Source organism: Hyaena hyaena, unplaced genomic scaffold (assembly GCF_003009895.1).
Source record: "Hyaena hyaena isolate Hyena2069 unplaced genomic scaffold, ASM300989v1 scaffold_0, whole genome shotgun sequence".
NCBI lineage: Eukaryota > Metazoa > Chordata > Mammalia > Carnivora > Hyaenidae > Hyaena > Hyaena hyaena.
The window spans coordinates 15030896-15043667 of NW_024080632.1; the positions used below are offsets into that span (position 1 = coordinate 15030896).

Sequence of the window (12772 nt, forward strand, 5' to 3'; positions counted from 1 at the left end):
GGTTCTTGGGATCGAGCGATGCCTGGTTTGGGCTCCAGGCTGACAGCAGGGAGCCTGCTTGGCATTCTCTCTCTGCCCCTCCCCTGCTCTCTATCTCTGAAAATAAATAAACTTAAAAAATAAATGTTTCCTTAAAAAAAAAAGTCCTAAACTCGGCCAAAATAATTATTTCTAAGTTTAGAGCTCTCAGTATAGCCCAGAGTCCTCTCGTCTCACGTATAGCTTGTGCTGTGATTATGTAAGTATATTGGCTTTATTATTTTTAAGCACCTTTTTCTACTCCCTGTAAAACTAGTGATTTTTAGATTCTTCACAGATTTTTCTACGCAGTTCAGGTCTTTAGAACAGATGGTGCTGAAGCCACTACTCATATAAAATGCTTATTTTCTGTATTTTCACTCTTTCTGCTCATTCAGCACATATTTTGAGTTAATTCTTGGGAAGGGCAGGAGGTCTATGTCTGGATTCCTGTGTTTTGGCCTGTACGTGTCCAGTTGCTCCAACACCATCTGTTGCATCGACTGCGCTCCTTTGTCAAAGATCAGTTGATTGTATTTGTGTCAGTGTATTTCTGGGCTCCTTATTCTGTTTCATTGATCTGTTTATTCTTTTGCCAGTACCACAAACTTCTATAATCAATACCACTGTCTTGATTACTGTTGCTTTATTGTAAGTCTTGAAGTCAGGTAGTATCATTTGTTCTCCTTCAATATTGTATTGGCTCTTCTGGGTCTTTGGCCTCTCCGCATAAACTTTAGAATCATTTTTTTTTTTTCAATATCCACAAAAGAACTTGCTGGAATTTTTTAAGACATTTTTTATTTTTAACTAATCTCTATACCCAACGTGGCACTCCAACTTACAACCCTGAGATAAAGAGTTGCATGCTCCACTGACTGAGCCAGCCAGGCACTCCAGTTGCTGGGATTGCATTCAATCTGTAGATCAAGTTGGGAAGAACTGACATCTTAACCTTCCTATCCATGGACATGGAATATTTCTCCATTTATTTCTTTTCAAAATTTCATTTATCAGAATTTTGTAGTTTTCCTCATATAGCTCTTATACTATAAGTATAGTTCCTGTACTAGAACTTCAAGTACTTTGTTGAAAAGGAGTGATGAGAGGGGACATCTTTGCCTTGTATCTGACCTTAGTGGGAAAGCTTTGAGTTTCTTACCACAGATATGATATTAGCTGTAGGTTTTTGTAGATTTTTTTGGTGGGTGGGGGGGGGCAAGTAGAAGTGGTTCACCTAGGGGTGCCTAGGTGGCTCAATCGGTTAAGCATCCAATTTCAGCTCAGGTCATGATCTTGTGGCTCACAGGTTCAAGCCCCGTGTCAGGCTCTGTGCTGACAGCTCAGAGCCTGAAGCCTGCTTCATGGATTCTGTGTCACCCTCTCTCTCTGCCGCTCCACCGCTCATTCTTTCTTTCTTTCAAAAATAAATAAAACATTAAAAAAAAAAGTTCCTCTCTATTCCTAGTTTGCTAAAAGTTTTTACTATGAATGGGTGTTGAATTTTTCAAATGTTTTTTCTGCATCTATTGATATGATGTAATTTTTTCTTTTTTGGATTAGTGACGTGATAGAGTACAGTAATTGATTTTTGAATGTTGAACGAGCCTTGCACACCTGGAACAAATCCCACTTAGTTTTGATAAACAGTTCTTTTTATGCCCTGTTGGATTCGATTTTCTAACATTTTGTTGAGGATTTATGATCTGTAGTTTTCTTCTCTTGTAATGCCCTTGCCTATGCTTGGCATTAGGATAATACTGGCCTCACAAAATGGGTTGGGAGATAGTCCTTCTGTATCTATCCTCTAAAAAAGACTATAAGGAACTGGTATACTTTTTCCTTAAATGTTTGGTAGACTCACCAGTGAATCCATCTGGGGCCAGCCTGGTGCTTTATGTTTTGGAAGGCTATTAATTATTGATTGAATTCCTTAAGTAGATATAGGCCTGTGCAGATTGCTGCTTCTTAATGTGAATTTTGACAGATTATGTTTTCCAAGGAATTGGTCCATTTCATCTAGGTTATCAATTTGTGGGCATAGAATTGACACAGTATTCTTTTATTGTTTTGATTTTGATATCCATGGGACCTAGAGTGATGTCCCCTCTTCATTTCTGATCTTAGCAATTTGTATCTTCTCTTTTTGGCTAGAGGCTTCTTGATTTTATTGATCTTCCCAAAAGACCATTTTTTGGTTTTGTTGATTTTGGTCTATTGATTTTCTGTTTTCTGATTCTGCTCTAGTTAACATATACATTTGTTGCTCCATCTGGGTTGACAATACAAATGGGGTTCTTTGGGCACTTACGGAGAGTCACTCTGGCTTTTGCCAGTTGTAACCTGCAGAGTGCCAGCCTTTCGGTCTGGGCATCTCTCTACCGCACAGGCCTTTCCTACAGGCTTCTGGCTCCTAGCGCCATCTCCGCATCAGTAGGCCCTGGATCTGGATCTCCAGTCCAGACTCACTCCTATATCCACCACCACTTTGATAAGCATCTCAAAGGTGCCGCAAACTCAGCACAACAAGACTATCAAATGATCTTTCCTACTAAACTATCATTAAGTAAAGCAACAGCAACAACCCTCTGGCTCTTCTCCAGTATTCTCAGGTAAGTGAATGGCACCACCATCCCTCCTGCCAGCTGCAGAAGCCATAAGCCTAGGGGCAGTGAGTCCTGTCACTTTGACCCCCTGTAACTTCCATCTCCTTTGCTCCCTCTGTCCCTATCTTCCATGGCTACCACTGACTTCTGTCTAAAGTCACCCATCCACATCACTTTCTTCTCCAGGATGTAGGTGCCATGCTACGTCCTGGCCCAGGAAATATATATAACAATCAGATCGGTACAAAGATGTTCCTCACAGCATTAATTACAAGAGCAAACACTGATAACCTGGATGTCCAACACTAGGAGGCTGGCTGTTTGAGTGTAGGATATTATGCAGTACATTAAAATGAAATGGAATGCTTATTTTTTTCAAGTTCTGCAGAAATGTTTATGCTGTGTTAAAATCTCCAAAAGTGGGGTGCCTAGCTGGCTCAGTAGAGTGTGAGACTCCTGATCTTGGGGTCATGAGTTTGAACCCCACATTGGGTACAGAGGTTAGCTAAAAAAAGAATTAAAAAGTCCATGGGGCACCTGGGTGGCTCAGTCGGTTAAGCGTCCAACCTGGGCTCAGGTAACGATCTCACGGTTCATGGGTTTGAGCCCTGAGTTGGGCTCTGCTGACAGCTAGCTCAGAGCCTGGAACCTGTTTTGGATTCTGTGTCTCCTTTCTCTCTCTGACCCTCCCCTGCTCATGCTGTCTGTCTCCCTCTCTCTCAGAAATAAATAAAAACATTTAAAAAAAAAAAAGAATTAAAAAGCCCAAAAGCAATATTTACAAAATTCCTATTTTAAGGAAACAAAACACTGTGGATATTTCTAAAAAGTTGGGATAATAGCTATTTTTCATTTTGGGTGCTTTTTTATATTTTATATTTCATCTTTGAAATGAAGGGGAAACTATTTTTTAAAAAATGAAAAAGGCAAGGGTGCCTGTGTGGCTCAGTTGGTTGAGCATCTATCTGATTCTTGATTTTGGCTCAGGTCATGATCCCAGGGTGGTGGGATTGGGCCCCACGTTGGGCTGACAGTGGGAGAGCCTCCTTGGGACTCTCTCTCTGCCCCTCCCCTGCTCATGCTTGCATCCTCTTTCACTCTCTCTCTCTCAAAATAAACAAACTTAAAAAGAGAAGGAAAACTCAATAATAATAATAATAATAATAAATAGAATCTATTGGAAAAATGGGTAAACACTCAAAACAGGCACTGCACAAAAGAGGAAATCTAAATGGCAAATAACATGGAAAAGCACATGACCATATTATAATCACAGAAATGCACACTGAAACCAGGAGATACTACCATAACCCACTGAATTAAAAAAACTTTAAGATTTTATTTTTTAGTAATCTGTACACCCAACTTGGGGCTTGAATTTACAACCCTGAGGGGCACCTGGGTGGCTCAGTCGGTTAAGCGTCCAACTTCGGCTCAGGTCATGATCTCAGTTTGTGGGTTCGAGCCCTGCATTGGGCTCTGTGCTGACAACGAGCTCAGAGCCTGCAGTCTGTTTCACATTCTGTGTCTCCCTCTCTCTCTGACCCTCCCTCCCCTGCTCACACTGTATCTCTTTCTCTCTCAGAAAGAAATAAAACATTAAAAAAAATTAAAAACAAAAAGAATTTACAACCCCGAGATCAAGAGTCGCACACTTCACCGACTGAGCCAGCCCCAGGCGACCCTGGACTGGCAAAGTTAGCAGAGCCTTTTATGCCAGTGTTCATGAAGATGCAGAACAATGGGGAATCTCACACTCTGCTGGTACAACACTTTGGAAAAAGGAATAAAAACAGCATTACTTTTGGAGATGCACATTCTCAATGACCTGGGAGGCTCCACACCCAGGCATATATGTATCCCCTATGGAAGTAGAGTCCTACATGTACCAAAAGATGTACATTTCAAAGCATTTTCTTCATAAGAGCCAACAACTAAAAACAACTCAAACATCCGTCAATAAAATACTAGATAAATAAATCGTGTGTATACGTTCCATGAATGCTACACAGCATGGAAAAGCTAAGCAGAGGCATGCATGTTGACCTAGTTAACTCACACCGTTGAGGGAAAGAAGAGAGTACATCCATAGGGTTCCATTTATGTGTTCAAACAGGCAAAACAAAGCTCTTTCTTAGGGCTGGGCACACACAGGGCGTGGAACGAAAAACGAGGAAACAATGTGCACGAAAGTCTAGGGGAAGGAGGGGCCCGCAGGAACTCCTAGGTGGTCACTGTAATTTTACGGGGATGTGGCAGATCTATTTCTGTATTTAGATTCACATGGGGGGCGGTAGCAAAGTGTAGGGGTGAAGAGCGGAGAGCCTGGCTCTGACTGGCCTGGGTTCTCATCCTGACGGTCCACCACGGAGGTCAGGTGACCCCTCTTTGGGCCCAGTCCTTCATCTGTGAAATGTGGAGGACAGCGATGTGTAGGTGTGGTAAGAGAAACACAACGCACAGAGGACAAACGGACCTGTTTTCCTGCCAAGCGGGTGCCTCCCTGCCCCCTAGGAAAAAGCCCTACTGTGGAAGCGCCCTTGTCTCTGTTGTTGGACTTGGGCAGGATTTTCATCTTGTTTTAATTGTTAGAAGCAGGCTGGGCTCAGGCTTCCATCCCCAGTGGGAGCTGTCCCCCTGTTCTGGGGCTGGGTGGACACCCCTCCACCCAGTGCCACGCCCTGAATGGAGCCCTTCTGCTTGGGTGACTTGGGGCAGTCAACGTGCCATGTGGAATCTGTGAGGTCCCCAATCGCTGAAACCACTGAAATGGGCAATGTCCTCCACTCACAGATCAGTCTCACTTGAGCAGCGGTTCCCGAGTGTCTCAATTTGAAGCAGACCGAAAAGACTGGCAATATTTGTGGCAATAGTAAGGAATGGAAAGACTCAACACAGACACGGCCACCCATACTCCATTCCTCCAAGCCTGCCAGGCGGGCAGAGGACCACACAGAGACCAGCATCGATAGGTCTTTCTGTTCTGACACTCCCAGGCAAGAGGAATGTTAGGAGACGGGGGCCACCGAGCCTGCTGCACATCTCCCTCCCACCTTACCTCTGCCAAGGTCTCGGCTGGTCTCCTCTTCTGCTTCCAGAGGCTCTGCCACCTGCCCACTCTTCCAGCCGCCTTCCTCAGATGGTCCACTGCGCCAGCAGAGCCCCGTAATTAAGAGCACAGGCCCTGTGCTTTAACTTCCTGCATCAACACCAACTGGGCTTTGACATCTGAGCCTCGGTTTCCTCATCTGCAAAATGGGGATAGTTTCTGTTCCTACTTTATGAAATGGTACCCAGCAGGGTGGCCACACACAGTATGTGCTAGTATTCACTCAGCCCCTGCATTCATGAAGAGGTGTTGTTCCTCAGGGCCTGGGAAGGGGAGGGCTGGAAGAGGGATGCAGGTAGCAAGTGTGCGCAAGGGGAAGACCAGGCCAATCTTAGATCTGAGAACCGAATGGGGGTCCAAGTTAGACTTCAAAAGTTCCCTATCCGTAAGGTGTTCTGGGCCCATGAACCAGATGGGGCTTGTGGGACCAATCAATGGGGAGAGGCCATGGCCTGGGAGGAGCTCTGAGGGGGATGGGTATTGAGCTGGCCAAGGGGAGGGCAGGACGCAGGGGTTCCTGCTATAAGAATGGGGGAGGGAGGGCTGAGAGGGAAGAGAAGGGAAAGAGGAGTCTTAGGGAGGGAAGGGACTAGGAGGGGTGAGGAGGGATTTTGGAGGAGGAAAGGTGGGTCCTAGGAGAGAATTTGCATTTGGGGGAATCGGGGCAGGCGTTTTCGGTGTGTTGATGCAGTTTTGGGGGTCTGGGAAGGGAGTGCAGTCAGGAAGCTGTGCAGCAAGAGCCTGGGTGGGAAGGAAGATGGCGGTGAGGAGGGAAGAAGCAAGGTTCATACACGCCTCTTCTTGTACCCAGCAGTCCCTCCCCTGGGGACCCGCTCCGTGGTGGGCTGACCAAGCCCCTGTAAAGCAGTGAAGGAGTCCATCCCATCTTGTGTGGCCCTGGATTTTGGCGGTGGCCAGGCGGCAGAGGCATGGACCACAGTGTCCTCTGCCTGGCGTCTGTGGGCCACAGGGCCCAACTCCCGGACACACCTGCACACCAGTGTGCGGGGCAGCGGGTCACCGGGTGGCTGCCTTGTCCATGTGGTGAGGCTGCCACTGCGCAGCTCCACAGATGAGAAAGCGCTGTTTATGGAGCGGTGAGCCTGTGGACAGTCCTCGAGTCATCTGGCAAATGCCAGAGGCATCCCAGCACCCACGGCTCAAAGGTGATATAGCCCTGCTTGGGGGGCCTGTCTTAGGGGTCACAAGCCGACTGTGCCCCATTTGTCCACAATCTCACGTCACGCAACGGCTCCCCTCTCATTTCCGATTTCGACCCTGGCTTCTCCACATTTCCTGAGACTGCAGTAACGGGCCACGGTCAGGAAAACCCAACTGGGCCGATTAAGAGGAAGAGCAAAGGGACTAACGATAAGTCACGTGCTCTTCCTCAGCATATGGGGCCTCAGCTCCTCGGGGGTAATCTTCCCCACCGCACAATGGAACAGCTCCAGCTGCACCAGGCTGCGAGGGGCTTAAATGCGGGAGTACGCGGGAAGACCCCGGCACAGCGCCTCGCAGGGTCAACCATTGGTACGTTAGCTGCCATTAGAATTCTTACTAAAAGCAGAAGGCGAGGAGGTGCGTGGTGGGAGGCTGTAGATGGTCTATGGCAGTGCTTCTCAAGTGTGGGTCCCAGCCTGGTGGCTGCGGCACCTCCAGGGAACATCAGAAATGCCAACTCCTCAGCCCTCCAGGGGCCGTGATGCTGATGTCTTTGAGCGCCTCCCAGGTGTGAGCTGCTGGGTCTGGGGCCTCAGACAAGCTGGCGCACATAGGCAGGATGCTCCGTTTTCCCCAGTCTTGTTATGTGGAAAGGCACTGTGATGGCCAGGCCCCACTCCTTCTGTTTGAGACAAGAGACCCAAGTCACCTCCCCAGAGGACAACTGTTGGGGACTAAGGGTGGCCCCAATGAACCCAGATGTATCCCATTGTCCCTGTGGAAACCTACATAATGGGCCTTGCTCTGACAGTTCAAAGAAAAGCCTGGTGGCCTTAAAGAGACCAAACTAACCCCATAACCCCCTGACCTGGTAAAAGAGGTGAGGGCTACTGCGCCCAGCTGGCTTTTGCTAAATTTGAAAAATTAAACTTTAGGAGTGAACACATCATGATAAGATCAATGGAGCAGATATCCTGATGCAGAATTTCTTTTAAGAAAGCTACCTGCTAAGCATACGGAGGAGAAAGATCGTTAATTCCTATAAACTATAAGAGTCCCCAGGGTAGAAACATATTCATTACTGTCTCATTAAAGATTAAGTTATGGGAGAACTTTTTAAAAATTTACCATTGTTTTTAAATGTTTATTTTGAGAGAGAGAGAGAGAGAGAGAGAGAGATAGACCATGACCAGGGGGAGGGGCAGATAGAGAGGGAGACACAGAATCGAAAGTAGGCTCCAGGCTCTGGGCTGTCAGCACAGAGCCCAATGCAGGGTTCGTACTCACCAACTGTGAGATCATGACCCAAGTCGAAGCCGGACGCTTAACTGACTGAGCCACCCAGGCACCCACAGGAGAACTTTCTTGAAACTTTGACAGAGAATCTAAAAACATCACCTCATTGAGGTGAAACCGAATTACACAAAGACACTATAGAGCCTGTTTATTGCATAACTAGCAGGCACAAATTCCAAAACGATTTTACAACGCTTACAGGGTTGTACAATAATTACAGGAATAGAATGTACAATAAACACAAAAAGTAGAGAATAACGGGTGACATGGATAAAACACCTATGAACGAAAGGCATTTCATTTTTCCTATGCAGCATTTTCTTTTGTAAAAACAAGGGTGCCTTTCACGGGGACAAGGAAAGAAGGAACATTCTCTGATTAGGGAGCTCACACTGCTGTGGACAGACACACGCTGGCCTCATGCCTGGCTCTGCAGCATCAACCACTGGGGCATGGGGTAACAGCTCCCGAGGTGCGCACCTACGCTTCCAATTTTATGAAATGCTGTATTTGATCTTTGGGCCCGATTCCCTGTTCTTTGGCAAATAAGAACTATTTGCATTCTGAGGCAGAGGAGGACTTCAGCTAACGGAGCTTCGGGGCGGAGCGGTCTCTTTCTCTTCAGCAAGCGCCAGTTTCATAAAGTGCACCTCCGTCCTCTCAGCTTGGGCGGTGGGGGAGATTTGAGAACTAAGAGTGAAAAATGACCTTAGAGAACGCAGACATCAGTGCAAGGCTACGGGACACACATGCAAAAAGGTGGTGAGCAGCCATTCAGACAACAGGACCGGGTCTCAGAAGAGGTAAGGAAATGTTCGGAGCACTGAAGGGAGGCTGGCAGCCCCCTGTCACCGCGTGTCACTCCACCTAGAACTTCCTTCTGGGGCGCTGGCACTCTGGGTTGACAGAGCAAACATCTGTGCAGCTCTTACAATCGGAGATGCTCTCTGGGCCTTGCGCTCCTGGACTTTGCCTAGGGGCATGGAGACGAGGTCCTCCGTCCCGTCCTCAAGTGTTCCAGCGAAGACGCCGCTACACCCACCGCAGACAACCCATTACTTAGAAGCCTGTCCTCCCTGGGAGGCCGCGGCACCAACTCCGACTGCCACTGGGCCTTCCCCGAGGCCCCCGCATGAGGGCAGGTGTTTGCAAGAAAGAGGGGGGACAGCTAAGTATGTGCAGCATGCAACAAAGTTATCAGATGGGGCTTAATTTATGGTAGAAGGCATCCCCTCAGCATCCGACAGGAACACGGCACTTAGGATTGTGCAGACACGTGGATGAGTCTTTTGGAGATGCAGACCCTTTCCCCGCACTACTCAGTGTAGCAAAATCTGGCAAAAGCATCCACATGCTGGGCCTTAGTAAACCAAACACCATCACGGTGCTTCCTTCATGACAGCATACGGTCAAGCTATAAAGATGTGTATCAAACAGTTCTGTGAAAATACAGGCTTATAGAGCATGTATTCAGGCAACTGTGATTACTTTGACTTCTTCACGTGCATGAATGAGCATTACGGGACGGAATATATGGGTGAGATGAGCACTAAAAGCAACTTAACACAAGGTGGGTGTGGCCACATTACAGGTAAGGCTCAGAGGTAAACCAGGCAGGACCTCATGCTGCAGCGGACAGGACCCCTGCACAGAGGCTGTGAGCCGGCAGCCTAGAGCTCACAGTTTCCCCACACGTGTGCTCTGAGAATGTTCAGTCACCAACATTAATAAACAGAGAAACGGCACAAAACATACCCATGTTTCTGGAGTCTCTTAAAAAAATCAAAGTTCTGGCAACCCCGGGCCCTTTTCCACAGGGCAGCCTGGGTGAGGCTAGGGAGCTACTGTCCCCATGAGGGGCACCACTGCTTCCTGACTGTCCTCTGCCTCTGCTCCTGGCTCACTTCATTCATTTCCATCAATGCCACCTGGCCCCTGCGGTCTAGGTCAGGGTCTGAGTTGCACCCATACAATGGCCGCAATAAGCAGGGACAGCAATGTGCTTTTGCATCCAGAACAAGAAAGGTCTTTTCTTTAGTAGCTTAAAAACCAATGTCAGTATGTTCCAGAACTTAAACCTGTACTTTCGTAGCTCTGGGACAGCGGTCAGCTAGAGCATACTCTCTAAGGAATTAATGAAAGAGGAGGTCTCATTTTTAAGAACCAGCCGGACAGTGGAGGAGAAACAAACTCAGATGACCTCAGACACCTTACCTTAGGGGTCCTTAAGGGTGATGAGCTATGGCCAGCAGGCCATGTAACGAAGCTTCCGCGGTTAGAGGAGTAACCGAGTTCTGGGGGGAGAGATATGTTACCACTCAGGGAGCGGGTGATTCTCTTCCCACAGTTTACAGCAGTGATATCTGAATGGGGTGGCAGAGAGGAAGTGATGGCTTGTGGGACGTGGCTCCTCTTTGCCGCACGTTTGGAATGACACATCTGATTTCCTGTGGGAAGGCAGAGCCCTGAACCACGCGTATTGATGTGGCAGCTCCTACCTGGACAGGGCCAAATGACATATGACATGGGGATGAGCACTTATCTGGCACCATGGAGACTTCCGGATAATAGTAAAATAGAGACAGACAATCAAGACAGAAACATGAAATACAAGAACATCTACCATGACAGAATAGGTAAAAGAAATGGAGCAGATCCCTGTTTCCGAGAGAGACTGTGACACTACTTTTAGAGAGTGGCAAAGTTCTTCCTCTACATGTTTGGAAACACCCTAAACTTAAAGATTCCTGTACTAGGGTGGAAAAAATCGCTTATTGCACGATGCTCGGCAGGGAACAGATGAGGTGGAATTTTTTTTTTTTACCCAATTCTCTCCAGAAAATGTTTCACTAAAAATTTCATTTATAGTTTTAACCCTAGACAGGCAGTTTTAAAGGGATGGAAGAGTTCTAACAAACTTGAAACAATGAAGCTATGCTTTTGAATGGCTATGACCATCAACTCAACAACAGTCACGGACAGCACGACAGAACGTTGGAGAGGAAACTGGCACAGGCACAAAATAAGGCAAGTGGGTTAAATTAATAGTCGAAAATTTGTTAGAAAACATGCAAAAATAATACTGAGTTTTTTAAAAAAAAGTCTCAAACTCTCATTGAATGTCTGTTTCTGTAAAAACTGCCAGAATTCCATGTCTAAATTTGAAACTGGACTTTTAAAAAGCCTAGAAAATGGAAGGGCTGGCACGGAGCTGCTCAATTGTTGTTCTCTTTGGTGGTGATGGTGACCAGCTGCTTGGCGGCCTTGGCGATGTCGTACGCGCACTGGATGACCTGCTGTGTGACCAGCTGGATGTCCGTGGGTGGGCCGGGGTCCCCTGGGAGGGTCTTCTTGCACTCTGACTGCAGTCGGTAGGCACTGGACGTCAGCAAGCGCAGGGAAGTCCTCACCGTGTCAGACTTGGGTTTCTGAACAGAAGAATACAGTCATTTGCCGTGAACTGCAGGGTGGACACCTTCTCGTGAGAACAGCTCATGCTGTCCCACAGTGAACGGCAGCTCTGTCATGCCCTTCCCCAGAGGGAGTGCGTGGGACACCGCAAGCTCCCTGGCCCACAGCGTGAGAGATGCCCACATGCTTAGACTCAAAGGTCAAAGTGCATGCAGGGTCAGTTTAGTAGCATATCCTAGTCAGAGGTAGTTTTTGAAAAATATTAATCCACTTGGGTGAAATATTCCAGATACAATTTTAATCTATTAGTCCTTTACCTTTACACTGTGCTCACACATTCTTGTCTTATTAAAACCAAGATTTATGTTGGACAAAATTATTTCCATGTCTGCATATTTAAAACTTATGCTAAAAAGAGGTTAATATAAAAGGTCCTGAAAAAGTTTCTTTCAGTTCACTTAAAAGGTTCTGAACCCAGTGGCTCAGTTGGTTAAGCATCTGGTTCTTGATTTCGGCTCAATTCATGATATCACAGTTCAAGAGACTGAGCCCCATCCCATGGTGGGGTCTGCAATGACAGCACAGAGCCTGCTTGGGGTTCTCTCTCTCCCTCTCTCTGCCCCTCCCCTGCTGTGCACTCCCTCTCTCCCCAAATAAATAAACATTAAAAGAAAAAAGGATCTGAACAAAGTAGGAAGTGACTTACTTTGGGAAATAATGCTGCCATTTCAGTAACAGCTACATGTATCCTCTCTGAGCAGGGAATATAACTGCAAGAACATTGAAGACGTTATTCAAAGACAGCAGAAGTAATGCAGAGACGGAGAGTACTCAGGGGCTAACATGGGTTCCATTTATATGTCCCCCAGAAAGGGGCTGAGACCGCAGACAGCCCGCTGTGGAGGCCACCACAACAGAAGCAGGGTCCCCATCCTTTCTCAAAAGCTCATTCAATCTGATAAAAAGTCTCCATGTATGGGATGTAGGTGACATACATGACCAGTCAGGAAGCCATAGAACAGTCTATAAAGATATTCACACTTTCTCCAGTGGGTCATTTGTTTTTCATGTGCTTCATCTTCCTCATTTCTTGAAAGAGAAACAAGGATTCCCATGCACAGCCCACAGAACTTAAAAATAAAGGACTGGAAAACATTTCTTAAAATTA

At 46.8% G+C, this 12772-nt stretch overlaps 1 protein-coding gene across 12 annotated transcripts in view; it reads right to left on the reverse strand.

The window, feature by feature from the left end:
* Positions 1–8324: 8324 nt before the first annotated feature.
* The window catches only part of GIT2 (GIT ArfGAP 2), a 51616-nt gene continuing 47168 nt past the window's right edge, over positions 8325–12772 (reverse strand). For 11 of the 12 annotated variants that reach the window (XM_039244083.1, XM_039243781.1, XM_039244523.1 and 8 more), the window contains 2 exons: positions 12311–12374; positions 8325–11621 (listed from right to left, as the gene is read on the reverse strand). In XM_039244083.1, the coding sequence (XP_039100014.1) occupies positions 11409–11621; positions 12311–12374 (277 nt within the window). In that variant the 3' untranslated portion in view covers positions 8325–11408. Of the gene's footprint in view, positions 11622–12306; positions 12375–12772 lie in introns of all 12 variants that reach the window. The other variant, XM_039244156.1, reaches the window with a different exon arrangement.